The 26,110-nt window shown below is 49.4% G+C and overlaps 9 protein-coding genes across 9 annotated transcripts; 6 read left to right on the forward strand and 3 right to left on the reverse strand.

Moving 5' to 3' along the window:
• Positions 1 to 29: 29 nt before the first annotated feature.
• Positions 30 to 2,859, forward strand: TrAFT101_008651 (uncharacterized protein; the record flags this gene model as incomplete). The annotated part of the gene is made up of 2 exons (XM_024899831.2): positions 30 to 2,223; positions 2,282 to 2,859. The coding sequence occupies 2 exons, from the start codon at positions 30 to 32 to the stop codon at positions 2,857 to 2,859; spliced, it is 2,772 nt and encodes a 923-aa protein (XP_024761935.2).
• Positions 2,860 to 3,127: 268 nt separating this feature from the next.
• TrAFT101_008652 (uncharacterized protein) lies at positions 3,128 to 4,593 on the reverse strand. Its single transcript, XM_024899770.2, has 4 exons — positions 4,435 to 4,593; positions 4,275 to 4,380; positions 3,333 to 4,209; positions 3,128 to 3,278 (listed from the first exon to the last, which is right to left on the reverse strand). Exons 1-4 carry the CDS (start codon positions 4,475 to 4,477, stop codon positions 3,252 to 3,254), a joined length of 1,053 nt encoding a protein of 350 aa, XP_024761933.1. The 5' UTR covers positions 4,478 to 4,593; the 3' UTR covers positions 3,128 to 3,251.
• A 791-nt stretch (positions 4,594 to 5,384) lies between these two features.
• TrAFT101_008653 (uncharacterized protein) lies at positions 5,385 to 6,201 on the forward strand (the record flags this gene model as incomplete). The annotated part of the gene is made up of 2 exons (XM_066128397.1): positions 5,385 to 5,820; positions 5,894 to 6,201. 2 exons carry the CDS (start codon positions 5,385 to 5,387, stop codon positions 6,199 to 6,201), a joined length of 744 nt encoding a protein of 247 aa, XP_065984515.1.
• An 876-nt stretch (positions 6,202 to 7,077) lies between these two features.
• On the reverse strand, positions 7,078 to 7,689 carry TrAFT101_008654 (uncharacterized protein; the record flags this gene model as incomplete). The annotated part of the gene is made up of 3 exons (XM_024906580.2): positions 7,078 to 7,126; positions 7,195 to 7,535; positions 7,663 to 7,689. 3 exons carry the CDS (start codon positions 7,687 to 7,689, stop codon positions 7,078 to 7,080), a joined length of 417 nt encoding a protein of 138 aa, XP_024761931.2.
• Positions 7,690 to 9,461: 1,772 nt separating this feature from the next.
• On the forward strand, positions 9,462 to 15,684 carry TrAFT101_008655 (uncharacterized protein). The gene is made up of 3 exons (XM_024907937.2): positions 9,462 to 9,606; positions 9,679 to 13,704; positions 13,791 to 15,684. The coding sequence occupies exons 2-3, from the start codon at positions 10,053 to 10,055 to the stop codon at positions 15,473 to 15,475; spliced, it is 5,337 nt and encodes a 1,778-aa protein (XP_024761930.2). The 5' UTR covers positions 9,462 to 9,606; positions 9,679 to 10,052; the 3' UTR covers positions 15,476 to 15,684.
• Positions 15,685 to 15,861: 177 nt separating this feature from the next.
• On the reverse strand, positions 15,862 to 17,055 carry TrAFT101_008656 (uncharacterized protein). Its single transcript, XM_024906579.2, has 2 exons — positions 16,578 to 17,055; positions 15,862 to 16,512 (listed from the first exon to the last, which is right to left on the reverse strand). The coding sequence occupies exons 1-2, from the start codon at positions 16,957 to 16,959 to the stop codon at positions 16,097 to 16,099; spliced, it is 798 nt and encodes a 265-aa protein (XP_024761929.1). The 5' UTR covers positions 16,960 to 17,055; the 3' UTR covers positions 15,862 to 16,096.
• Positions 17,056 to 17,238: 183 nt separating this feature from the next.
• On the forward strand, positions 17,239 to 20,433 carry TrAFT101_008657 (uncharacterized protein). The gene is made up of 3 exons (XM_024903734.2): positions 17,239 to 17,617; positions 17,671 to 19,637; positions 19,697 to 20,433. The coding sequence occupies exons 1-3, from the start codon at positions 17,386 to 17,388 to the stop codon at positions 19,940 to 19,942; spliced, it is 2,445 nt and encodes an 814-aa protein (XP_024761928.2). The 5' UTR covers positions 17,239 to 17,385; the 3' UTR covers positions 19,943 to 20,433.
• A 101-nt stretch (positions 20,434 to 20,534) lies between these two features.
• On the forward strand, positions 20,535 to 21,372 carry TrAFT101_008658 (uncharacterized protein). Its single transcript, XM_024907936.2, has one exon. It carries the CDS (start codon positions 20,644 to 20,646, stop codon positions 21,148 to 21,150), a length of 507 nt encoding a protein of 168 aa, XP_024761927.2. The 5' UTR covers positions 20,535 to 20,643; the 3' UTR covers positions 21,151 to 21,372.
• A 796-nt stretch (positions 21,373 to 22,168) lies between these two features.
• TrAFT101_008659 (uncharacterized protein) lies at positions 22,169 to 25,978 on the forward strand. Its single transcript, XM_024907935.2, has 8 exons — positions 22,169 to 22,565; positions 22,631 to 23,021; positions 23,077 to 23,723; positions 23,778 to 24,870; positions 24,934 to 25,341; positions 25,402 to 25,509; positions 25,585 to 25,643; positions 25,706 to 25,978. Exons 1-8 carry the CDS (start codon positions 22,359 to 22,361, stop codon positions 25,769 to 25,771), a joined length of 2,979 nt encoding a protein of 992 aa, XP_024761926.2. The 5' UTR covers positions 22,169 to 22,358; the 3' UTR covers positions 25,772 to 25,978.
• The last annotated feature ends 132 nt before the right edge of the window (positions 25,979 to 26,110 follow it).

The raw sequence follows: 26,110 nt of genomic DNA on the forward strand, positions 1-26,110 counted from the left end.
CCTTCCCAAAGAGCATCCCGAGATATGTCATGAACCAAACAGCGCCGTCGATGCTACGAGCTTCGGGAGAAGTCAAAGTGCAGAACATCAAGGATATTGAGTCTCTACCGGATCGCCTGGCCAAATTTCCTGGTCCGCTTAAAGGCAAGTCGAAGAAGAAGGAAGTTCTCGCGTGGCTTACTTCTGGAATCGACGGCTTGGAGAAAGAACTCCCAGAGGTATCCTATCACCCGCAGCTTTCTTACGAAGCTAAACGAACCATTGAACGGCTACTGTTGTGGAAGATACTTCGGATATTTATCGAGCATGACGGTGTACTGGAAAACAACCCCGCGGCAGAGAAGGCTGTGCGAGATGTACTTTCTCCAGGCACCGTAACCCCTACTGCCGATAATGACGCGTTGTTTCCTACGGATCCGACCATTAGCATCAATGGCGCTACAGCAACCTCGATGCAGGCCGATGGGGCTGATTCCGCTACCATGGAGCAAATCCGCCGGGATCTTCTGAAGGGCAATGGCGAAACCGCTGTCTGGGCAGCAGTTGACAAGCGCCTGTGGGGACACGCCATGCTCATTTCCCATACAGTCTCACCTGACCTGTACAAACGTGTTGCGCAAGAGTTTGTTCGCAAGGAGGTCAATCACCCTGGCCAGAGTAATGAATCCCTCGCCGCTCTCTACAAAATTCTATCCGGTAATTATGACGATTGTGTCGATGAATTGGTCCCAGTCCATGCACGTGCTGGCCTGCAGCTTGTCTCGACCGGATCATCCTCTGAGCCTACCAAGGACGCTACGGAAGGGCTGGATAAGTGGAGAGAGACCTTGACGCTTGTTCTAAGCAACCGAAGCGCTGACGACATCCGCGGCTTGAACGCCCTAGGCAAGCTCTTGTCTAGCTATGGAAGGGCTGAAGCTGCCCACATTTGCTTCATGTTTAGCAGGCAGATATCCGTTTATGGAGGTTTCGATGATCCGAACGTAGACTTTGTCCTATTGGGGTCGGATCACCGCCAAAAATCACACCAGATTGGGAGGGATACGGAGGCTTTGCAGCTTAGCGAAGTGTACGAATACGGACTTTCACTTTCGGGCACTCCTTCTGCCGCTGCTGGCGCCCCCCATCTTGCGCCCTACAAACTCCATCACGCTATCGCGTTGGCTGAATATGGCTACCGAGATAGGGCTCTGCAATATTGTGATGCTATTCTCTCAGCCATGTCAGCACAGACGAAGAGGTCGCCTTATCATCACCCAATCTTGGAGGCCGCCGTTGACGACTTCATGAGGCGCTTGAAACAGGCGCCAAGGGAAGAATCCTCCTCATGGATGTCCAAGCCTAGTATGAACAAGGTATCTGATAGCATGTGGAACAGATTTAACAAGTTTGTTGCTGGAGATGAGTCTGAGAACGCCAATGGCGCCCCGGCGGAGGAGAGTGGTCCATTTGCCCGCATAGGAACGCCGTCCATGAGCCGCTCCCCGTCGGTTTCCAACTTTGATACCTTGGGTATCAGCTCAACTGCTTATCCGGGAGCCGGTGCTCCTGCTGCTACATCGGCATTGTCATCGGCATTATCGCGGTATGCCCCGGCAACTTCCCAGCCTACCTACGGTGTTGAATCGACACAGCTACCTTCTTCCTTCCCTCAGCCTGCACTCAACTCAAACGAGTACCCTGCGAGCACATACGGAGTCTCCCCCTCTCTCCCTAGCTCTCCACCTGGACGTGGCAATGGGTTTGCGCCATCCAGCCTTGGCTACCAGCCAATGACTCCTGGTGTCAGTAATGAGAGTAAGGCTCCTCTCGGTGGATATCAGCCATACGGATATCAAGAGCCAGTCTCATCACAGCAACTCCATGAAGAGCCGGCTGCAGCTCCCTCTACCACAGCGTTCCAGCCAGTTTCCTATGGATATGAACCCTCTCTCAATAATACCAGCGTATCCGAAACTGGGGTCAACCATGCGGACGTAACAGAGGGCGCGTCAAGTGGCTATGAGCCTCCGACTTTCCAGCCTTACGGATATGAGCCACCGTCGTATGAGCCTGATCTTGGACCCTCTGCAGAGGAAAATGATGATGAACCCAAGCCCAAGAAGAAGAGCTTTATGGATGATGACGATGATGATTTTGGTATCTCGAAGCCTAAAGAAAAATCTAAAGCAGAAAAGGATCGTGAGAACGAAGAGATGTTCCGCAAGGCTGCGGAAGAAGATGGTGAGTCTTCGTTTCTCTTAAGTTTCCAACAGAATTTATCTTTACTAACTATTCGTAGCCAAACGCGCTGCTGCTGCGCAGCAAGCCAAGAAAGGCTGGGGCTTATCAGGTTGGTTCAGAGGTGGCGGCAAGAAAGAGATTGGAAGTCCTGGAGAAGCATCATCTCCCGGCAAGCCCATCAAGGCTAAGCTTGGTGAAGCAAGCAGCTTTGTATATGATCCCGAACTCAAGCGATGGGTCAACAAAAAGCCCGGAGCTGAGCAAGTCGAAGCGAAAGCAGCCACCCCACCGCCACCTAAAGCGCTTGGCAGTCCCCGATCCGCCAGCGGGACGCCTCCACAAACACCGCCTCCTCCGCAAGGCCGATCTAGCCTTCCACCTTCATCTTCTTTTGGTTCGTTAGCTCCGCCAGCAGTTCTCAATAGAGCCCCATCACAGGAGAGCCTGGGTGGCGCGCCGCCCATGTTACGATCCATGTCTAGCGCTAGTACCGATAGCAAACCATCAAGCAGACCTACTACTAGCATGAGCAATGCCAGCAGTATCGATGACTTGTTGAGTGCATCTGGACCCCGTAAACCAGGACAGAAAAAGGCAAGGAAAGGTGGCCGTTATGTCGATGTTATGGCCAAATAAAACGACAGAAAAGTGCTCAACAGTTGCATGACTTATCGAAGACACTTTATAGACTGCCGGAGTTTGTTTCTATCTCTTTACTTTTTGCATGGGCATTTTGCTCTCTTCGTAACAGATGGTGGTGGTATTTGTATTATAGGATTGGACGTCGTGGTATGATGTATTTGTTAGCTGGAGGAAAGGTGTCTTTTTCATAACAATGAAGTCTTGAATGAAGGTACGAGAGGACGATTGATGCAGATACACATGACATGATTACACACATATTAGCATTTTGGATATCTTTCATGAGAATGACAGAAAAAAAAACATTTATCCCTTTTTCGATACACCATTGCCCTCCCCCCCCTCCCTAAATATACTCTTACGCCGAATTGCAACGTGACTCCAGGCTATGCACTATATGCTTGAACATGATACTATGCCTTGTAAGCTTATATGAGAAGAGGTGAAATTCAAGGGTTAGAACTTACAGTGAGGACCGCATCATCTGCAGCTCCGTCGTCATAATGCGGTATGTATACATACAACACTAGAGACTGGTTATGGCAGAAACATGCTATGACTCTTCCCTCTAGCCTACCGGCGCTAAGGACTCTGCTCCAGTCTTTCCCATCGACATAAATCGAAGCCCAAGAGTCGGGTCCACGATCGCGGAACTTGGTACTAGGGTGCTCCTCAATAGGGACCCTGAGCTGGGCGGGATCCAGCTGCGGATTGTCGAGGTCGGTCCAGGCGCTGGAGATGTCGGCCGTCTCCGTGGCGATGCGCACGCGCAAACCGCCGTGCATGTTGGCGCTGATCTCGAGCCGAGGGGACTTGCTGCTGGAGCCGCCAGAGGCGAGGGCGAGCTTGGTGAAGCGGTCCGAGATGGATTTCAGCTGGAGGAGGGGCGGAAGCTGGATGTGGACGTCTGGTTCCTGCAGCGAGGGCTGGACGGTGGAGGCGACGGTGTCTGGGTGCAGCACGCGGATGGGGATGTCCTGGGTGATGATCTTCTCGTGCTCTCTGCGCAGGGAAGTCTCGAGGTGGGTGTGCTCAGCGCCGGCGGCCTGGAAGTCTTCGTCGACGTCGCCAAAGGGATCATCATAGGAAGAAGGGGGCTTTAGGGGAGCAGCGGCAGGCGGGGCGTTTCCGAACTTGGAGGAGGATTTGGTGCTGGTGGTGATTGTCATGGAGAGGACGGGCACGCCTTTCTTCTTGGTGAGGCGTAGGGAAGCTGAGATGCTGCCCTGGGCGGATTTGAGGGCGCGGTGGAGGGGCTGGAGGGAAAGTTCTAGGTTGATGGTGTTGGAAGGCTCGGCGGACTGGATGGTGCAGTTTTCGAAGAGGAAGTCCATTGGCAGGGTTCTTTGTAAGGTATTAGCACTCAAATTGAGTGGAAAAGAGGCCATTTTGGTGAGACAGTTGCTTACGACCAGATTTGCGAGCCTGTGTCCGGAACGACTGTGAAGTGTGCTGTTTCATCGCTGAGGCGTAGCCATACCAGCTTCTCCAGGGTGGAAAATGCGGCTGTGAGCTCTGGAAAGCTGGTTAGCTGAGATAATTTTAGGGTAATGATGTAGAAGAACTCACTGGCAAAGGTGCGAATGTTTTTCAAATCGCTGTGGAACCTCATGCTGGGCAATGGTAATGGCTGTGGCTCATAAAAATGTACAAGTTCACGGTGAAAGTGGGAGTGAGGTTGTAATATGGTTTGGAGTTAGTGGATGGAATACAGGGTACATGGGACCGCTAAAATGTTAGCTGCGGGTCTGGTGCTGAAGAGCGTCACTGCATGTAGAATCTTCATCGATGATGGATATGGGGAAGTCATGAAGTATTGAGGGAATTGATTAATATGAGTGATTTTTCTATGTATAGAAAATACAATAAAATGTATGAAATGAAGATTTGGCGAGATGGATTCTTAATCTGTTGCGGCATATGCCACTACTCAGCAGCGCATTGTATATCATGAGCTTCTACAGAAGACGAATAGTCGTATAAATAAGACACTACCTGTTAGGTAGTAGTATTCGGGATCTCACGAGGTTGTTTAATAGGTACTTTAGAGTTGTAAAGTCATTTGATGAAGCCAAAGGAGTTAGCATTTAAGGTATGCACCCACCGCGCCTAGGCAGATACTAGGTGGTAGGCAGTGTTGAGGAGGAACATCAAGTATTTGATTTGTGTTAGTCATTTATATTAATACATGAGGTACATGCCAAATGAGCACCAAAGTCGGACTTGCCATAATAAATATCCTTGGACCATGAAGGCGCAGATTTGAGGCAACCGTACCTTGAATAAGCTCGGGGCATATTGGACTAACAACTTGAACTCAACACGCCACATCCACAACCCCAAAGCATTGAATGGATCTTCTGCAAATCATTGAATAACCGGGCATTCGTTTCAAGCTTTATAGTCATCTACATTATACGATACGCTACATCGCTTGCCTATCTTATACCGCCAATTTCGCTATGAGCGCCATCACATAATCATTAAACCCAGCTGCCGCCTTGCAGAGAAGAATCGCAATGGGGACTGGACAATCAACACCGCCAATCAAACATCGGCTCCAACAAGCATTTAGACTCCCGTTGGTTCGGAAAAAGAGAATCACTGACTCAGAACCGCAACAACCTGAGAAACTTGAAATCACAGTCACCCAGACAATGACACAGGAGACAACCCCTATCGCTCGCTCTGACAACACTCCTCGCAGAAGTCCAGTTAGAAGTCCACCACTCCTGACAATCAACGCTGATGCAGCGCTGAGTCCATCAGGATCGCCAGCTGGGGTGGCGTTGGGGATTCCGGCTGAGCATATTCTAGATGAAAATGCTTCGGAAATCGATGCCCCGATGCCACGTCTGACTCTCTCAAACCTAGCCGCAATGACTGAAGCAGAAGCATTTACTGTTTCTGATACACCTTCGAGCTTAACCACTCAAGGGTCTGGTCGTTCTCATTGTATGCAGAGTCCATTTGAGGTCAATTCGATGACGCCAGTGTGTATATCACCTGAACACATCGTGGAGATTAGCAGGCACAGGAGCAACCCCAGTGCCTGTTATTTTTGCGATATTGAATACTGGCATAATTTCGAGCCTAAAGTGTATCTTCCCTGTGGACATTCTTTCGGGATTCGCTGCCTGTATGAATGGATGTCGGCGGGACGTATTGATACAGACCAAATCAGATGCCCTCACCAATGTATCAGCCTCCGACACCACTGTGGCCACCTTACCACATCATGCGGTTCTGAGCCATATCCATGGTTTACCGACGTCTCAGCTACTGCCATTCCATCAGTTTATGAGTTCTGCAGAAAGGGAAGGGGCAGAATGTTGAATAGAGACGTCAAGCGGCTTCAAAAAATAGAGATGGCTTTAATGCAAGCCTCGATTGAAAACCGGAGAGGGCGGCTGCACAAATTCCTTGACGTGATTTGTTTCCGCCAACCTCCATTTAGAAAGAAGCTACTATTGGCGGTAAGAAGACTGAGAGTCAAAGTCCTGTCAGAGCTGCGACGTAAACACTTGCTTTGGTGGATCAATGAATGGCTGGCTGGCGGGTATGTTCCCCTTGAGGAGGTGTTAACGGGGCCACAAGACGAGGTAATCGACAACTTGATACGTAACGATTTTTTGCAGATACTTTGAATTTGGAGATTTTGAAAGCGATTATGAAGCTGGAGGTGATAGCGGGGTTATTGCTTGGTACGGGATGATTTCTAGTCTCGTTTCTTTCTGTTCTTTTTGGTTGAATCTCCTTATATCCTTGGATTGATGCGTGGGCGGTATTAGCGATGCTTCATTCAGCGGTGCTTCAGCAGTTACATGGAATACAACAGTTAAAATGATATTGAGCTAGCGGTTGGTAACGATTATATTTTAGGGTTCATATATATATGACTCTCTGTTTGTCTATTATAATTATAACAATGGGAATTTATCCAACTAAACTGTGCTAGCTGATGAATCAGCGTTGGTGCGGAGATGACAATGTCTTAAATGTGATATTATACAGAGGTAGATCCAAGTGCAAGCATTTCTGTCTTTGAAGTGCTTGGTTAGCATGGAACTGTCTTCGGCTAGTTATGAAGGTCATGGTTCGCTTTTTGAGCAGGCCAAGCCTTTTACAGCCTGAAGGGAGCGGCTTGGAGATGTTGTGCAATGGATAGCATATTTAGGTTTTCTGTTTCTGTTAATTGGCCATATATTCCTTTTAGTCCGAATCTGATGAGTCGCTGTCGTCGATAAAACCTTCCTCTAGCCTTGGATATAGTTAGCCGACATGCAACACGGTAGATCAGATCTTCTGTCGCCATCAAGGTAAACCTACTCTCGGCTGAGTCGCCTCGTGCTCTCGGCCCCCTGTCTCGACCGTGCAATAGCGTTAAGCACCTGCCGGATGTCGTCGTCAATCTCTCCCAACTCTTCTCCCTCCTCGAGATCAACCGCGCCAGAGGCCACCTCCCTATTCCTCCTCCATGTGAAAGGAACGCTGGCGAGTCTGATGAGGCGATTGGTGATGCGGTAGCGCCATGAGGTTGTCTGTTCGGAGATGGCATCGATGGGGAGGTACTGGCTATAGCGGACGCGGTAGTGGCGCCATATCGGGACGATGACGAAGGTGAGAATGAGGAAGAGGATGAGCGAGATGACGGCGGGGATGACGAGCGTCTATGACGATGGCGGGTTCGGTTAGCTCTGCTGCGGCATAAAGAACGGGAAGCGAAGAAGCCGTAGATACACGGCTACTAGTTTGTTGTCTCGGCGGGAAGAGCAGAAATAGGCACATGAGGCTTACTTTGACGACGACCAGTTTGTCGTTCATTTTCGCTGGTATTTTTAAAAGACAAGAACTCGGGTGATTTTTTTTATGTCCCTTTCTTGATCTACTGGATGCTGCTCGTTCGAGGTGATATGGCGATCATGGTAGTAGGGCAGGCCCCTAGCCACGGAGCGAGCAGTCAAGCAGAACAAGCAGGTTTGCGCTTGGTGTTGGTGTTTCTTTGAAGGTGCTGACAACACGGGATGAAGCCTAAGCGCAACGCAATTGCGATGACAGGCCGCCAGCCGGAACGGGGAGAGTTACGTACCCCGGAAGCGCTAGAGGAGCCCGCTGGGACACCGCTGGGCTAGGCTTGTTGGGGAAGGGGGACAGTCTATTTCTAGGTATTTCCAGGTATTTTTTAGGGATCGGTATATGATCAATTGCTTTCAGCTGGTTTATACGAAGCACCTTAATATGACGAAGAATCCATGTCATGGCGGCATCTCTTTGTACTGGTAGTTTGCTGCAATGCGCGGATGTCTTTGTAATGGCTGCTTGGATTAAAATTCGGCATACAAAGACATAATAGATGTCATTATTACTACTACAGTTCTACCTACAGCACTACATCATACCATATACGGACATCTATAGACCAGTCAGTCATTGGTACTACCTTACTAGGTATTACGGCACCTGAAACTTGACGGATAACCAACTGCTGGGAGATCGCGTGGGCTTACTATGGCATCACTCGGCAGGTCCACGGGATCGGACATTGGACGCTTCCACGGGCGCATTCTAGATGCGTGGCATGGACCAAGTCGGCTTTCCCCACTGATAAGACGAGGGACCCCCGACGTCTCGACCATGGGCTGGGAGCTCTCTAATTGTCGCTCGGCTGTTGGAGATTGCTACAGATGTCCCTATTCTACAAGTAGAGCCTCAAGTAATGACAATGTACAGGCTGTTACTACTCCGCACCTCAGCAATATACATGCTATCCAACTAAGACGGATGCACCTTGTACGTAATGCACTGCGGCGAGAGTACGGGCACTAGCGGTACTACTAGTAGGTAACAGGTATGCACATGTAGGTACTGCGAGAAGAATTCATGCACCATATTAGCAGATGCGACTTTGGAGGTCTATACATGAAGCACCTCGGTTCGTATTGAGGAGTTTCGCTGCCTTTGAAATGCCGCGCACATCAGGGATCGCTGCTGTCGCTACATGTAGTAAGGCCTTAATAATACGCAAAGGAAGAGAAAGAGAAAGAGGCCACCGTTGAGATTCAAGGATCCTCTCTTCTTTTATTTCAGCTCGCACATGTCAAGCCATCGTTTCTCTGGCGGCAGCAGCCACTTGCTTGTAAATAATTCTCCTCCACCTCCCTGGTCCTCATTTCCCGCGTGTCGTCGATTATGGATAATCCATCCTCGATTGCCCGTATGCTATCGATCCACACGCACCCAGGACCCAATTAGGCTCGTCGATGCTGCGGCGCCAACGATTTAGGGGCCACGGTCAACTGAAGTCAGCGCCAGCCTAGCGCCCAATCACCGCTGGCCTTGCCTGCCTCGATGTTCTGCTTCAGCGCTTTCGGGCAGCCTAGCCCGTCGGCGCCACTTTTAGCGCTTTTAGCACTTTTAGTGGTCGGCCCAGAAAGAGCCACAGGACAGGCTCGGTCGCTGTTCCCTGAGCTTCGCCACTGAGCGAGCCTAAAAGCGGCAGACCCCCTGTTGGCTGTATGTTCGCGGTGTTGCGGCAGTCTGTTGTCAGGGGAGGACTGGACCCTTTACACGGAAGCGTCTGCTCTGGTGCATCGTTCTTTCAGCCTTCCTTTTCGCCTTTTTACAACAAGGAGCTGAAGTCCAAGCAGACGGATAGAATTAAATTACCCAACAAGTCTGGATAGAAGAAAGCTGAAAAATCCATAAAATTTCATCCCATAGATCCCCACTCCCCTGGCGCAGGTGTGTGTGCGTGCCGCCAGTCATTGATTGATTCTGTCGCCCCCGCCCCCTATCACTAACCAGCTTTCCCAGACCCTTCAGCGGCCCCGTCGTCTGTGGCATCTCAGCCTTGCTCCGAAACATCAAACCTCACGCCATCGCAGCCTTGAACGAGCACCAACGCCCGACTTTCGAGAGCCGACAAGGGCCAGGACAGCAACAGAGGACGCAAAAGAGAAGGACCAGAACAGACAGCAGGACGGAAAAGAAAGCTAAATCCAAAAAGAAACTCCAAACCCGAGGCCATCCAATAATCCTCTAGATCCCCCCTCCCCCCACTGCAGGCCCAGCCCTGTCTGTCCCTCTTTCGCCGGCAAATTAGGCCTCCATCATGCGAGCGGTCCAGGGCTCGCACTCCGCTGCCGTTACGTGTTTCGCCTACCCACTTCTCTCCACGATCAATTATCATGTCGTCCGCTGCCGATAAGTCAAGACAGTCTTCCGGCGGCAGATCTCTCTTCTCTCGAGGCAAGCACCGCGCCGAAAAGCGCTACACCGACATCGATCCCAAGAGCTCGTCAGAACAATTCGAAACGGCGTCCATAATTTCTTCGCGCTCCTCGCGCCACAAGCGGGAGTCGTCGTCGATTTCGGTCGACCAACCCGGTTCTCCTGATGCTGGCATCAACCAGATGGCGGGTGTGATCACGTCCATCCCCTACGACGGTCCGCCGGGCTCTCGATCGCCAGTCTCCCTCGAGTTCCTTCCCCGGCCCGATCAAGGGCCGCCACAGCGCCGCGAGCCTGTGCCTCATCAGCTCAATATCAGCGGATTCGACTTTCACCAATATCCGTCCATCGACCCGTCAACCATGGCCAGCCAGAACTCCCACCCCCACCCTCCTGCGCGGCCGGGCACATCGTCCAATATGTCAGTGAACAACATCACCATGGCCACCACGGGCAAGCAGGCACAATACCAGCAATGGGGACCGGGACCCGGGCCTGGAGGAGCTGTTGCGGCTCGTGGTAGCACATCCAGCTCCACCACCAACGGCTCGTATCCTGCCCGGTACGATTCCTACCAGAACCCGTACTATGCTCGATCCTCCGGAGAGAGCTTCAACAACCCGCACGGTGGCGGCGGTGGCGGCGGCTACCTTAACCCGGCTTCCGCCCGCTCTTCGCACACCACGCTTGCGCCGTCGCCGCCCGGAAGCTCACATTACATGCCTCACTCTCCCCGTGAGCAGCCGCACAGGTTATCAAAAATGAGCGCTTACGGCCCGGCGTCCCACGACGGCTTCTACTTCCCTAAACCCGATGACAACTACGTAGTCGAACAGATGTTCATGCAACTCATGCAGAAGCGAGGATGGCACAACCTCCCTGAGCAGGCTAGAAGACAGATGATGGCCTACCCCGCAGAGAAGAAGTGGACATTGCTGCACCAAGATCGCTTAACAGAATGGCAAGGAGAGCAGAAACGGAAGCAAACCGCCAGAGCTAACCAGTATACCACGCCCGACGTAACGACTTACTCCGATGAGGAGGGCACCCCCGAATGGTATGTGAGGAGGGTCATGGAGGACAAGCTGGATGCGAAGGGTATGGGGTCCCTCGAGGTCAACCTGAGAACACAACAGATCGGCTGGGTGAAGCGATTTGTCGAGTGCCAGGGACAAGTGGCGCTGGTCACTCTGTTGCTCAAGATCAATAGGAAGAACACCAACGGAGGACCGGCTTCGTCCTCGACAGTCGACACCCGGTTAGAGAAGAATCTGGATCGCGAATACGATATCGTAAAATGTCTCAAGGCCTTGATGAACAACAAATTCGGCGCCGATGATGCCCTGATGCAGTCAAAGGTTTTGCTGGCCCTGGCCACATGCCTGATTTCCTCCCGACTCACCACCCGGAAGCTTGTGAGCGAAATCTTGACATTCCTCTGTACCTGGGGGAACCATGGCGAGGGACATCTGAAAGTCATCCAGGCTTTGGATGAAGTCAAGACACAGGCGGGCGAAAATGGCAGATTCGATGCTTGGATGCGACTAGTGGAGGTTACCGTTGATGGACGTGGAAAGATGGGCAGTCTCGTTGGTGCCAGTGATGAACTTCGCACCGGAGGTATTGGAATGGAGAATCTGTTGATGGAATACGCAGTTGCTACTCTGATGCTGGTCAACATGATCATCGATGCCCCTGAAAAGGATCTCCAGATGAGAGTTCACATCAGAGCTCAGTTCCACGCCTGCGGCATCAAGAGAATCTTGACCAAGATGGAGGGGTTTCAATACGAGCTGTTGGACAAGCAGATTGATCGGTTCCGTACCAACGAGGCCATTGATTATGAGGATATGCTCGAGAGGGAGAACACCAGCATGAAGGATAACGTCGAGGGGGATCTCAAGGATTTAACCGACCCTATACAAATTGCCGACACTATTCAGCAACGGCTGCATGGTACCAAGACACACGACTACTTTGTATCTGCACTGCAGCATCTTCTGCTTATCCGCGCCAGCGATGGCGAGGAGCGGCTGCGAATGTTTCAGCTTGTTGATTCAATGCTTAGCTATGTTGCTATGGACCGTCGTCTGCCAAATATGGACCTCAAGCAGAGTCTCAACTTCACGGTCCAGAGTCTGCTGGACAAGCTGCACACCGATTCCGAAGCTCGACAGGCACTCGATGAAGCACTGGAATCTCGCCAGATCGCTGAAGCCGCCATGGCGGAGCGAGACGAGATGAGGGCAAAGTTGGAGCTTGGAGCTGATGGGCTCGTGGCTAAATTACAGAAACAGCTAGACGAGCAGACTCGGTTTATCGAAGCCCAGAGACGCCAAGCTGATGGCCTCAAAGTCGAATTAAATAACATTCAAAGCGTTCGAGCCAAAGAGGCACAGCGTTATGAGCTTGAGACGAGAGAGCTGTACCTCATGCTGCGAGACGCCCAAGATATCGCAGCATCTAATGCTGCTAAGACCAGCGCCGGTGCCAAGCCTGGCAAGGATAACTCAGCACAGATGCAGGGCATTCTCGACCGTGAACGCCTTATGGAGCGTCTACAGAAGCAGCTTGAACGCCAAAAGACTCAGTATAAGCTGGAAGGTAGAATCTGGGGAGATCAGGACGGCCCCTCTGATCGCCTTCGTGCTCTCAGAGAAGCCATGGATGGCGAAGAGCCAGGCACGCCTCCAGGAGGCGGTACTCCGCCCAGAGATTTCACAAACAGTGTGCTCGGAACTATTCATCGCCAGCCGAGGGCTTCTCGAAGGCCAGCCAAGCGTGAGAGTGCTATTGGTGAAGATGATGTTGATCTTGACGAGGAGGGTGTCGTTATTGAACGCCCGAGACTGATCGAGATGAGGCGTCCAGTTGTCGATCCGAAGCAGCAGGCTCAACTTATGGGCGAGATTGGTTCCAAGGTCAAGCGATACGACGGCAGCGATTCCGAAGCCGACGACGGCACTACCACCGGCCCATCACACCCGAGCATGGAATCGTCTTCTCCCATCACCCCGGCAGAAGGCGAGGCCCCCAAGGTCGAGATCACCGGACCCCCCCCTCCTCCCCCTCCGCCGCCTCCCCCTATGCCCGGTCAACTGGCCGGCGTCCCACCTCCGCCGCCTCCACCTCCTCCCCCACCGATGCCGGGCTCATTCCCCGCGCCTCCACCACCTCCGCCGCCTATGCCCGGCGCTATGGGAGGGATGCCACCTCCTCCTCCACCGCCCCCTATGCCTGGTGCCAAGGGCATGCCGCCGCCTCCGCCGCCACCTCCTGGGATGCCTGGTGCCATATCTGGTCACTTCTTACCTCAGAAACCCGCTTTCACTGCCGCGCCTTCTGTTGGCTTACCAGTGATGCGGCCTAAGAAGAAACTCAAGGCTCTTCACTGGGAGAAGGTCGATACTCCTGAGACCAGTCACTGGGCAGCTCACACCCCCTCCGTCGAAGAGCGAGAAGAGAAGTACAACGAACTTAGTCGGAGAGGTATCTTGGACGAAGTCGAGAAGCTTTTCGTTGCTAAGGAGATTAAGAAGATTGGTGGAACTGGTGGTAAGAAGGACGACAAGAAACAGCTTATATCATCCGATCTGCGAAAGGCATTTGGTACGTTTATGATTTTTTCTTTGTTGGTTCTTGTATGATTTAACGGACTGGAGCTAACGAGACTGATTTTTTCTCTCTCTCTCTAGAAATCGCCTTTGCCAAGCATTCTCAATCTTCTGTTGACAAGATTGTGCAAATGATTATCCACTGTGACGACATCATAATCACAAACCAGGGTATCATGGACTTCCTTGCAAAGGACGATATGTGCAACATCAACGATAACGTTGCCAAACAGATGGCTCCGTATAGTAAAGATTTGACAGGCCCAGATGCAGCGAACCAAACACGAGAAATGGACCCCGAGGAGCTCACACGGCAGGATCAGCTATACTTGTACACGGCATTTGAACTACACCATTACTGGAAGAGCAGAATGAGGGCGCTTGCACTTACGCAGAGTTTCGAATCCGATTACGATGAGATTATCTCCAAGATGCAGGACGTTGTGACTGTCTCTGAGTCATTGAGAGATTCGGTCGCGCTTATGAATGTCCTTGGTCTCATTTTGGATATCGGAAACTACATGAACGATGCCAACAAGCAGGCTCGCGGTTTCAAGCTTAGCTCGCTCGCTAGACTGGGTATGGTCAAGGATGACAAGAATGAGTCGACACTGGCCGATCTTGTCGAACGTATTGTGCGAAACCAGTATCCAGAATGGGAAGGATTCGCAGACGATATTATGGCTGTTACAACGGCGCAAAAGATCAACATTGAACAACTTCAAACCGACGCCAAGAAGTACATTGACAACGTGAAGAATGTTCAGATGTCATTAGACAATGGTAACTTGAGCGATCCCAAGAAATTCCATCCCCAGGATCGTGTAGGCCAAGTTGTCCAGCGGGTGATGAAGGAAGCCAGAAGAAAGGCAGAACAGATGCAAGTTTACTTGGAAGAAATGATGAAGACCTACAAGGATATTATGCTGTTTTACGGAGAAGACCCAGCAGATGAAAACGCCCGAAGAGATTTCTTCACCAAGCTGGCCACATTTGTACTAGAATGGAAGAAGTCTCGCGACAAGAACGTTCAGATGGAGGAGACGAGGAAGCGCAACGAAGCTTCTATGAAGCGCAAGCAGGCGGCGGCCAAAGCCGCGAGCGTTTTGGACAATGGGCCTGCATCGCCGTCAAGCACTGGCGCTATGGACTCTCTCCTTGAGAGACTTCGAGCAGCGGCACCACAGGTACGGGATCAGAGAGACCGTCGCCGCCGTGCCCGCTTGAAGGACCGCCACCAGGTTCGCGTGGCTTCCGGTCAGAAGATCAATGATCTCAACGAAAACTCAGCAGTCGAAGCCAATCTCACCAATTCTGAGCCAGCCATCACTGAAGAGGGAGATGCACAAGCTTCATCATCTCTTCCTCCTCCATCTCGGGATGGCCACGAGGAGGACGATGTAGCTGACCGAGCTGCGGCGTTGTTGCAGGGCATGCGTGGAGGCGATGGGAACGACGAGGCGGATATCGAGAGGAGAGAGACGATGAGAAAGGCAAGAAGACAGACGGCTGAAGAAGAACGAAGAGCAAGGAGGAGGCGAAGAGAGAGGGCTTCGAGCACTGTAGACGGACCAAAGGACGAAGCTTCCATATTATCAATAGCAGAGGAAGTACCACCAACACCAGACACGCCAAGACAAGAGGAGGAGACAATAATGTCGCCGACGGAGGCGAAGACGGAGGAAGTGCAGACGGAGGAAGTAAAGAGTGAGGAGGTTGTCAGCGAGGACACCAAGCCAGAGGAACCCGAGAAGATGCAAGAATAAGCATTACTTCGTGTATTTTTTCTAGAAGGAAAAAGGAAGAAAAAAAGAATACCCCATGAGCAGATAATCCATGGATCAGCATATATGTATACACACACCCTGTTATATCAGCAAGTACCATGCATATATACTTAATGTCTACAACTACAACAACCGCGAGAGGCGAGATGAGGAGGCATTAATCACTCTTTTTTTCATTTTTTTTTTTTTCCTTCACTCGCCCTTTGCTGCTCTCTTTTTCTCATGGCTTGATTGAAGCTTTAGCGAAGTTAGTCAATGTGTGTAGTGTGCTGCGTTATCTGCGGGAGTATATAATATCCATAGATATGTGCGTCTTAGCTGTTTTAAATATCAATGCATGGTAATTTACATTTTATTTTTCATTGCACCAGTGGTATTTTATTTGTGTAACTAAGATTTTTATTTTTCTTCTAGTGAAAGACTTGAACAAGTCTGTCGTACTTGATTATATAATTTCAATGCTCCATTCTATACCAGGGGGAAGTGTTTAATATGAAAACAATAGAACCCAGAGTGCTATGCCATTATGGATATCGTTACACCAGAAATAAAAAAGACAGGAGAAAAAAAAAAGCCAAGACTTGTTCAGCAAGCCGCCTCTCATCGTGACGGACTCAAGGGCCTGTTGAAACCTCCTTGCCGGTTCATATACTGGCGATACTCCGACTTCTTCTCCTTCCGCACGCCGCCGGCGTTATTGCCCGCTACTTTCTTCCCCTTTGTCGTGCCAAAGCCGCCGAAGCCCATCATGGCCTGCATAGCGGCGAGGCCGTCATCGTCTTGGCCCTCGACTTCAATATCGTCATCGTAGTCGTCCTGCTCCATTCTGGAGGGCGAAGGGGTTGCATTTCGCCTGGAGTCGCGATCGCGGCGGGGTGAGGGACTTCTCGTGCCTGTCCGCTTTGCGGCGTCGGACTGAGGCTTTCGAGAGTCGTTTTCGGGATGAGGGCGGGTGGGGAGAGCGGAGGGGTGGGAAGGAGGGGAGGCTGAGCGGCGGCGGTCCTCGCGATAATTTGCTATATTGGTTTTTTTGGTTAGCAAGGATGGACGCATCTTCTTTTGCTTGGGGAGGCTTTCGTACGTCTTCTGTCTCTGTTATAGCCATCACGGTCATCTCTATCGCCATACCGGCGAGGGCTCTCTCGTCTATCCCCGTCTCGTCCTCCGCGCCGATCTCTGCCGCCTCGGCTTCTGTCTCCCCCACGATCTCGTCGGTGGTTATCCGGTGACATGGAGCGATCGTTCTGGTTGTCGCGTCGGTCTCGCGATCGTGATCTGTAGGCGCGGCGGTCTCGTCCTCGGTCGCGGTCACGGCCCTTTCCTCTATCTCGATTGTCCCAGCCGCGCTCGCGATCTCGGTCACGCTCCCGGTCTCGGTCTCGAGGAGGGTTCCTGTCGCGACGATCTGATTCGTCCCACATTTGGCGGCTGTCGGGCCGCCTAGAACGACGTGAATCGCTCATGGTGTGTATAATATCTTAATAATTGCGCAAAGGAAGAGAAAGATGTGAAAAAAAATTTGTTGATACGCAGCAATCAAGATATGACGTCGGGCAGTGTCGCCGGATGTGCTAGCTAAAGTTTAGAATATTCTCGGCCAGGCTGAAGACAATGGATTACAGGGGTAAGAGGCTGAGAGAGTGGCTGGGGTGGCTTATCAAGCAGTCTTGATTGGCTACGTGTTGGGCCTCTGGAGCTTTTATCCGCTATAGCTCGTCAGCCTTGCATTCACCCACCACGGCCAGCGCCACCGTGTTCACTCAGCAGGGCAGCTGTGTGGAATGAAGACAGTTCTTTCATAGTATTGTTCTTTCTTCTTTTTTTTTTATATGAAGAGATACTTCTGGTAAGGAACCTCTTTATATAGAGCTGAGCTCTAGAAAACAATCATGGCGAAATTCGCCCAATTGCTGGCTTCAGCGGCGGCGCTGGTAGCTGGTGTCTCCGCTATTGGCGATGAATCCATCTTGATCAATGAAATTGGCCGTCTGAACAACCAGAGTCTGCTATGGGGTCCATACAAACCAAATCTGTATTTTGGAGTGAGGCCGAGGCTGCCTCAGGGCCTATGGGCTGGTTTGATGTGGGGGAGAGCTGAAGGATACATGGATATCCAGCAATGTATGTGACGATAGCTGCCCTCATGGGTTTCTTGCTAATATTTCGCGATATAGTATTCCGCTATACATGTGAGCAAGGCCAAGATATTCATGGTTATGGCTGGGATGAGTTTGATGCACGAACCGGTGGTGTCCAAACCATTCACGATGAAGGAAACGGCCTTGATGTCACCATTTCTTTCATCAAAGTCCCTGGAGGCAACCATGGTGGCAGTTGGGGTGCCAGGATAAAGGCGACTGTCCGAGATGATGCACCCCCTGACAGCAAATATCTGGTGCACTACTATGTTGCTCAAGAAGAGCTGGGTGATCTTGTGGTCCAGGGCGACGATAATGGCGGGTTAGGATTTGAGGGCGATGTCACTTTCAAGGGAAATTCCCCTTCTCTAGGAGACTACCAAGTCGTAATTACCAAGGGAACCGGTAACCATCCAACTTCTGACCACGAAATAAGCGCTTCACGACGAGGAGACACGACTGTGGTCCGGAGCGTTAGCCTTGCGGCGGGTGATGTATGGCAGGCTAAGCCAGCAGTGTTCCAATTCATGCAAGATACCATCAAAGATATGCAACAAGACTATGACGAGGAAAATTTCCCTCCACCATGGCAAATCTATCGAATCAAGTCTCAGCCAGGTAGCGGCAATGCTCATGTCGTTCAGAAAGTCTTTGAGGGAGGATTCGAATTTGACATCATCTTTTCATCGGCCTCTGCGGGTAAAGAGATGACTAGCAAAGACATCACTCGGGAGATTAAAGTGGCTTCAGAATCCTTTGGAGAGCGGTTCTCAAGCGTCTTTGATTTGAAGGAGCCTTATACGGCTGAGAAATACCAGCAGTTTGGCAAGAGCATGTTTTCCAATTTGATTGGAGGCATTGGATATTTCCAGGGCCACCAATTGATCGATCGGTCTTATGCGGATGAGTACGAAGAAGAGAACGAAGGTTTTTGGGAAGATACCGCTGAAGCCCGAGCTCGTAAAGCCCAGCAGCTAGAGGGCCCCTATGAGCTATTTACAAGCGTTCCATCGCGACCCTTCTTTCCTCGAGGATTCTTTTGGGACGAGGGGTTCCATCTCATCCCAATTGCTGACTGGGATATTGACTTGACCCTTGAAGTTGTTAAAAGCTGGTATAACACCATGGACAGCGATGGATGGATTCCCCGTGAGCAGATCCTTGGCCCAGAGGCAAGAAGCAAAGTGCCACCAGAATTCCAAGTCCAATACCCCCACTACGCCAACCCACCGACTCTATTCCTGATCATTGAGGATTTTATGGAACGTCTACGAAGCGCCAACGTCAGCGCAACCGCCGAAAAAGAGAAGCTGTCTCAGGGACAAACCTTATACAATGCTCACTTGGATAACTTGGAACTTGGTGGAGATTTCCTCCAAAAGATTTATCCCCTGCTCCGACGTCAATACGATTGGTTCCGCAAGACACAGAGGGGCCAGATCAAGGCATATGATCGAGAAGCATTCTCTTCTAAGGAAGCCTATAGGTGGAGGGGTCGAACTGAGACACATTGTCTTACTAGTGGCTTGGACGACTACCCCCGGCCACAGCCGCCTCATCCTGGCGAGCTCCATGTCGACCTTATGTCTTGGGTTGGATTCATGACCAAATCGCTCATCAACATTGCGGATGCACTTAACTTGGCCGATGAAATTGAAGAGCTAAAGAAGAATCTTTTTGCTATCGAACGCAACCTTGATGACCTTCACTGGTCTGAGAAGGAAGGGTGCTACTGCGATGCAAGCATTGACGAGTTTGAGGAGCACGCTCTTGTCTGTCACAAGGGTTATATCTCACTGTTCCCGTTCTTGGTCGGGTTGATGCAGCCGGATGATGCCAAGCTGGGCAAGATCCTTGATCTGGTTGGTGATGAGAACCACTTATTTAGTCCTCATGGGCTGCGCAGTCTGAGCAAGCAAGATCCGCTATATGGGACTGGGGAGAATTACTGGCGCAGCCCAGTCTGGATGCCAATCAACTACATGGCATTGACGCAGTTATATGTAAGTGCTGCATGCTGCATGCTGTTCCTAGATGCATCAACTAAATATTTTGTTTACAGAAAATCGGCACCCAAGAGGGCCCTTTCCAGCGCCAAGCCAGGGGCTTGTACAACAAGTTACGTACGAATCTGGTCGATACAGTCTACAAGAGCTGGGAGGAGACGGGTTTCGCGTGGGAGCAGTACAATCCTGAGACGGGTGCTGGTCAGCGCACCCAGCACTTCACCGGCTGGACGAGTTTGGTGGTGAAGATTATGGCGATGGAGCCATTGGACGAGGCTGTGCACATTAGAGATGAGCTATGAATGCGAGTTTGAATGATGCCTTAGACGATAGACGAATTGAATCGCCATCTCGACAAGAAATTGCTGCAGAAAAGGCATTGGATAAGAAAATTGGACCTCGTGTCATCCTGAACGCGGCTCTTACCCCTTGAAAGAAGTTTCTATGCGAGTAAAAAGCTCTGCTCGTAATCTTGCGGGGTGTAATATGTATGAGATCATCGGGCTCATTGGGCTCCTGCGTAGATGTACACTATAGTAAGACGTGGCGGCCACCATCAATCCTCAGGCTTAGCTGCTCTGCACGCCAATTGGCGATGCACGTTGACGTCGAGGGCAATTTATATGACTCGTTAAATGAGATTGCCGAATGCTGTGCGCCGCCATTATAACGTGAGTTCGCATCCTTAGTGGTAGTTTAGCGGTATGTGATATATGCCCCTGCATCCTTTCTGCCAACTGCTGCGAACGACATCTTCTCGTTTATAAAAGAATCAAATTCAATGCGAAATCCCCTGCTTGCATTATTTTTAGTTAATAAAATGTCGCTCAACCAGACAGAGCAAGGGGTGTAATCCTGTCTGCCCGCTAACGGAGGTTACTGACTCACTAGATTGGTTTGCGGTTGTATTTAACTTGGCTGCTTTGTTTCAGTCAGTTGAGCCTCATCTCTTTAGCGTCCTCACATACCATATATCGAGCGCTTCAATCCACACTCCATCACCATGGCTGTTCTCTCTCAAGACGAAATAAACAGAGGTCTCGGCATCAGGAAGGCCACAGTGCAAGATTTGTCCTTTTTGCAGGCTATCGTCAATGCCAGCTACTCGAAATACATCGAGCGGATGGGAAAGCCCCCTGCGCCGATGCTCCTAAATTATGACGAATTACCCAAAGGACAAGATATTTTCGTTTTGGAGACTATTTCTGATGAAAAAGGCTCTGAAATTGTTGGCTCGATTACACTTGCCATGGATGATGCAGACGGTGCGGTCAAGATCAGCAATGTGGTTGTTGGGCCTGCAGCTCAAGGGCGAGGATATGGCCGTACGCTGATGGATTTTGCAGAGGGAGTGGCAAGAGACAAGGGTGTCGATTCGCTGGTTCTATATACTAATGCAAAGATGCATGAGAATATCAGCCTGTATCCAAAATTTGGGTATATAGAGACGGAGAGAAAGAGCGAAGATGGTTACGATCGAGTGTATTTTCGCAAGCAGCTGAAGGACTAGGGTTGCCTGTAAGCATGATGCAAGGTATATCTGTAGTTGCCTCGTTGATAAGAAGGATTCTAAACCATGATATGATTAGTGAAAGTAGCATTAGTAATGACTGAGATTTGCAGATCATCGAGATTTTGAGGAAATGTCTTCGGTGAGGGCATAGGAAACGAGGCTCTACTATTGACTGCTCATTGGCCGAGTGCAAGGGCATATGAGATGCAAGATATCGGGGCTGAGCATTCTACTTGCCTCTGGGCCCTTGTATTAGCCGCTGCATACCACCCTTGTAATTTGAAAATGGAATTGGATAGCGAGGAAAGAAGGCAAACAAAAATGCAGGCAACACAAAGAGCCTTCACGGTGACACAGCATCGTTGTATTTGATGACACCGAGAATGTCGTAAACCCAGCCTTATCCAATGCATTCGTCCATCCAATTACTATTAACCATTGACATATTCTCCCTCCACGTTCCTCTTCCTTACATGTGTACAGTTCGGAGAACCCCGAGAAGGGATATAAGTGGATAGGTAGATGTAGATAAGCTTGGGCCATGGTGTTGCTCATGCCTGCAGGTTTCGTTCCAGAGCCAGGCATCTCGATAACCCAAGCAAGCCCCCCAAGCACGCCCAAGTGAAACCTGCCTGCAGCCTCAGCCGCACTCTGGGAGACGCAACAGGGTGCAACTTGCATTTGCATATGACACGTAGCATGGCCTGCATCCTGCATTCGGTGAGAGGCTTTGGGTGTTCTGTGTCAAGCATCCAGTTGGTCAGATGTCATTTGAGGAATCCAAAAGGCTGTGTGTAGGCGCGAAACAGCATCTTCCGACATGAACAGCTATTTTATTTGCTATAGGCACTCTATGCCACACTCTTCGGAAGAGCATGGAGTCGACTCAGCCCAATGCCCACACTGCTTCTAGATGCCGTGAACCTAACGTATCACACCTTATACTTGGCTTCTATCAGCTATTTTTGCCCAATGGTTCCCTCCTCGTGACCACGACTACTTTTTTTTTTTTTTTCCCACAGCTTTCCGCCGGGTCGATGACGAAAGTCGAGACCCGCCCAAAAGGCGGATGAGGCTCTAACTGTTGTTGCCCAATCGGGAAACTGTGTGTGTATATAAAAGCCAGCCTCCAGTGTATATGAAATAGCCAAATTCCAAAGTTTCAAGATTTCCTAGCAGCGTCTCAAAAACACGTCTTTTACATCATGGACAGGCTGCAGGATATTAGTCGCCTACTCTTGGCCGCCGGAGGAACGCCTTCGAGGGATGGCAAAACCACACATCTCACCTACGAAAAAGAAGGCTCTATTCGCATGCGGACGTGGACTGGATCTGAACTTACCGACGATGAGTTGATCACTGATGAGGTCAGGCGAGGCACTTCTGCACCAATTGTCAACCGCAGCCGTAAGGTAAGCCAAGTTCAGAGGGTGCATAACTGTCCAATGGAATGAAACTAACCTAATCTTATTTACAGAAAGTATATGTCGTTCATAAGAATGATTCAATCAAGTGCTTTATTGATCCTCTTCGAGACGATGACCAGGTCGAAGAAGACGAGATAAACGATGATGCCCCCTGGAATGAAGAAGAGATTATCGGCGTGGATACTCGGGTCCACCCACAAAGTCAACTTGCCGTTTCTTACGACAAGAACACCGTCTTTGTATTTTACCAGAAGCCAGATGGTTCGCTCGGTGGTATTAATGAGTACAATAACAAGTGGAAGGCCATCGAACTCCCAGCTGTTGCTGCACTTGGCGGAACTCCACTAGCGACTTGCAATACCAACAGTGCGGTGTTTTTGTTTTACATTAGCGTTGATGGGACTGTTCGCTATATAGAGAACAGTGAAGGTGAATGGAAAGGTGCGCACAACATTACTTTTGGGCCACGACTCGAAGATATTCTAACCATTGCTAGACGTGTTCTTTTCATCCGCCCAGATAATCGATCCAGACGAAAAGCTACCCGGTACAGCCCTCAAGCTAACTATTGCCGAAGATAGGCAAGCATTTGAACGCATCAGGCCCTTGGTCTTCTGCCTTGACAGTAACGTTCTCTCTATAATCAAATTTCGCAGCAAGCATGTGGAAACTATAGGGATCATAGACGGTATAGAATTTGTGCCTTTTCTTGGCAACAGGGAACGTAATAGGTACTACTTTTGGAGTCCATACCCTTTTTACGCCATGAACAAGCGAAACAACAAAAGTCAATCTGAAGCTACCAAACCAACACGGCTTTGGGATCAATACCTTAAGCGCTCATATCATCAGGAAGAGCGAAGCAATCCGAGTGCAACGAAGCATCCTAACAATCCCCAAGAGCCCTTTATCGCTAACCGGAGAGCTTCAATTGTGATCAACAAGACCCCAGCTACTGTGAGCATTGAGACCACCAATGCCAAAGCTATAATCCCGCCACAGAAATCAGAGCACAGAGAAATTTCAAGCGGCAGTCTGGCAGAGAGCTCTATTTTCGCTGGTTTCTGCAGTCTTACTGACCCTTTGAATACCTTGATGGGGAAAATCTTTCGCAACGTACGCAATGAGGATACAATTGAAGAGGCGAGTAAATCTCCGATTTCATATATGAACTCTGCGCTAATTGTAGTCTTATAGGATGCTTCGGGAAATAGCAGATCTGATCATCGTGCCGATACCACAGACGCTTCTCGCGAAACAAATGAAGTGAATGTGATAGAAAGTGACGGGATTGAGTCAAACGGAGTAAACCCAGGCATATCCGAAATTGACGAGGCTGGACCAAAAGAGACTGAAGTTGAAGAAACCGAAAATGCCGAGATTAAAGCAGATGGAAAAGAAGCTGATAAGCGCTTCATTGGAGAAGATGAGTCGGAAGAAGCTGATTCAGAAGGTACAGAAGAAGAAAGTGGCTCAGAGGGAAGAGCTTCAGAAGAAGCCGAAACAGATCCTTCTGAAATTGAAGAAGAAGCTGAAAATGAAGAAGATGAAACGGAGGAAGCTCAACCCAAAGAGGTTCAAACCGAAGAGGTTCAGGATGAAGAGATTCAAGAGGAAGAGATTCAAGAGGAAGAGATTCAAGAGGAAGAGATTCAAGAGGAAGAGATTCGAAAGGAAGAGATTCGAGAGGAAGAGATTCAAGAGGAAGAAGCTCAGCCCAAGAGAGCTCAAGAGGCTCAAAAAAATGATGGCAAACCAGAAGAGTTTGAAGCTAAAGTGTCTAAAACTGGAGAATCTGGAATCAAGGGACAGGAACCAAGGAACATTAAATGCGAAGAAATCAGACCAATAATCGCAGCGGATAAAGACGAAGTGTCTCCTGCAGAAACATTTACTACGAAACTTCGACTACCTATCGTGGAATCATCTACCACAGAAAGGCGCGGTAAAGAGCTTGCTGATAAAGAACTTGGTCTCGAAAATCTTGATCCAGAAGAATCTGAGCGCACCGAAATTCCAACTTTCGATAAAGGAAAAGGCCCTGCTGCAACCGATACGCCCATTTCGAAAAAATTAAGATTCAACACACCGCAAGACATTCAAGAAGACATGAACAACCATATTGAGAAAATTGGTCTTGATTCAATTTTCCCAAAGGAATCACCCTATACACGTATCCTGGCTGATAACGCAATGAAACTCCAAGACAGCAAAGAAAACTTACTTAATCGAGTAGACGATATCCGATGCATTACAATACTTAATCTCTATCAACCAGTGCTCTATTGCGGTATGTTGGCTCACCTTTCTAAGCCATTTACAGCGTCGCTAATCATGTCTTCAATTTGCTTAGACGATAGCACTTCTATGAGGGCTAACACTCGTGTCGAAGACCAAAAAGAAATGGTTCGTCGAGTTACTCGAATTTCTACCTCCATAGTACCTCCAGGCTATGGAACGAGCTTACAATTCATTAATTTTGTCCGTGATGTACACGACGATAAACTAAGCCAAAAAGAAGTAGAGGCTATTATGAATTCGGTGAAGCCGAGTGGTCATACGAAGATCGGCACCAATTTGAAGGAAAAGATTCTCAAGCCCCTGGTTTACGACGTTATAAAGAGCAACAGGAAACTTGAACGACCTATTCTTGTTTCTTGTATTACGGACGGCTGCCCCAGTGACGAATCAGTAGATACGTTTAGGAAAGAGATTTTAAAATGCACTCGGTTCCTTCAAGAAAACGGTTATCCATCTTCAAGTATGCTACTGGTCCCGACGTTATTTACATGTTTCGGTTGAATGCTAATCCACTTAATAGCCCTTCGATTCCAAATCAGCCAAATTGGCAATTCATCCAGAGCTGATAAATTCCTGAAAAAGCTTAGCCGAGACAAGGAACTGGAGGAAGTACTATTTTGCACGGCTCGTAAGTTGCACCTTCGAATATAAAAGTCAGTCCAGTAGAGCTAATATATCTTTTCTTTCTTTCTTCAAATGACAGAGCGCCTTGATGAGCAATTTGAAATGCTAAGAGATAATGAAGAGAAGCTTGAACGATGGGTAAGCCTAGCCTTTGCGATATTTTACTATTTACATAATGATTTCGGCTAACGAAAGCATAGCTTTTGCATACGCTCTTGAAGCCAATACTAGGACAGGAGATTAATAACTTGAATTTACAAATATGATTGAAGTTAGACAAGAGACAGTGCTTGTAGGACAAGGCGTGGTAGGATTTGGGAAAGCGTTGCTTTCAGACATTCGTTGACTATATTTTCTTTTGTCACATATCTCTTTAGAAGCGTTTTCATTTTCTAAATTCTCTCTTATTTTAAAACTGCTCATACGCAGTATTTCTTTAATTGAAGCATAGATAGCAATTTATCAGAATCGACTTTTATTATTTAACTCTATGGACTATACGTACAACAAACTTTCACCAGACTCTCTTTTAAGTAGTAATTAATCAGCAGTTATCATCTATCTATTAATGTCCAATTTTTTAAAATTTTCTCTTTCAAGAAACA

Source organism: Trichoderma asperellum, chromosome 5, assembly GCF_020647865.1.
Source record: "Trichoderma asperellum chromosome 5, complete sequence".
In the NCBI taxonomy this organism is placed as follows: domain Eukaryota; kingdom Fungi; phylum Ascomycota; class Sordariomycetes; order Hypocreales; family Hypocreaceae; genus Trichoderma; species Trichoderma asperellum.

Coding starts and splice junctions, on each gene's coding strand:
- TrAFT101_008652 (XM_024899770.2), bottom strand. CDS start 4,477: ATGAGGTTCCACAGCGATTTGAAAAACATTCGCACCTTTGCCA. Junction 4,381..4,434: donor AAACATTCGCACCTTTGCCA/GTGAGTTCTTCT, acceptor CCAGCTTTCCAG/AGCTCACAGCCGCATTTTCC. Junction 3,279..3,332: donor CAGATGATGCGGTCCTCACT/GTAAGTTCTAAC, acceptor TACAAGGCATAG/TATCATGTTCAAGCATATAG.
- TrAFT101_008655 (XM_024907937.2), top strand. CDS start 10,053: ATGTCGTCCGCTGCCGATAAGTCAAGACAGTCTTCCGGCGGCAGATCT. Junction 13,705..13,790: donor CGATCTGCGAAAGGCATTTG/GTACGTTTATGA, acceptor CTCTCTCTCTAG/AAATCGCCTTTGCCAAGCAT.
- TrAFT101_008656 (XM_024906579.2), bottom strand. CDS start 16,959: ATGAGCGATTCACGTCGTTCTAGGCGGCCCGACAGCCGCCAAATGTGG. Junction 16,513..16,577: donor CTATAACAGAGACAGAAGAC/GTACGAAAGCCT, acceptor AAACCAATATAG/CAAATTATCGCGAGGACCGC.
- TrAFT101_008657 (XM_024903734.2), top strand. CDS start 17,386: ATGGCGAAATTCGCCCAATTGCTGGCTTCAGCGGCGGCGCTGGTAGCT. Junction 17,618..17,670: donor ATACATGGATATCCAGCAAT/GTATGTGACGAT, acceptor TTCGCGATATAG/TATTCCGCTATACATGTGAG. Junction 19,638..19,696: donor TGGCATTGACGCAGTTATAT/GTAAGTGCTGCA, acceptor TTTTGTTTACAG/AAAATCGGCACCCAAGAGGG.
- TrAFT101_008658 (XM_024907936.2), top strand. CDS start 20,644: ATGGCTGTTCTCTCTCAAGACGAAATAAACAGAGGTCTCGGCATCAGG.
- TrAFT101_008659 (XM_024907935.2), top strand. CDS start 22,359: ATGGACAGGCTGCAGGATATTAGTCGCCTACTCTTGGCCGCCGGAGGA. Junction 24,871..24,933: donor TCAACCAGTGCTCTATTGCG/GTATGTTGGCTC, acceptor CAATTTGCTTAG/ACGATAGCACTTCTATGAGG. Junction 25,342..25,401: donor AAACGGTTATCCATCTTCAA/GTATGCTACTGG, acceptor TCCACTTAATAG/CCCTTCGATTCCAAATCAGC.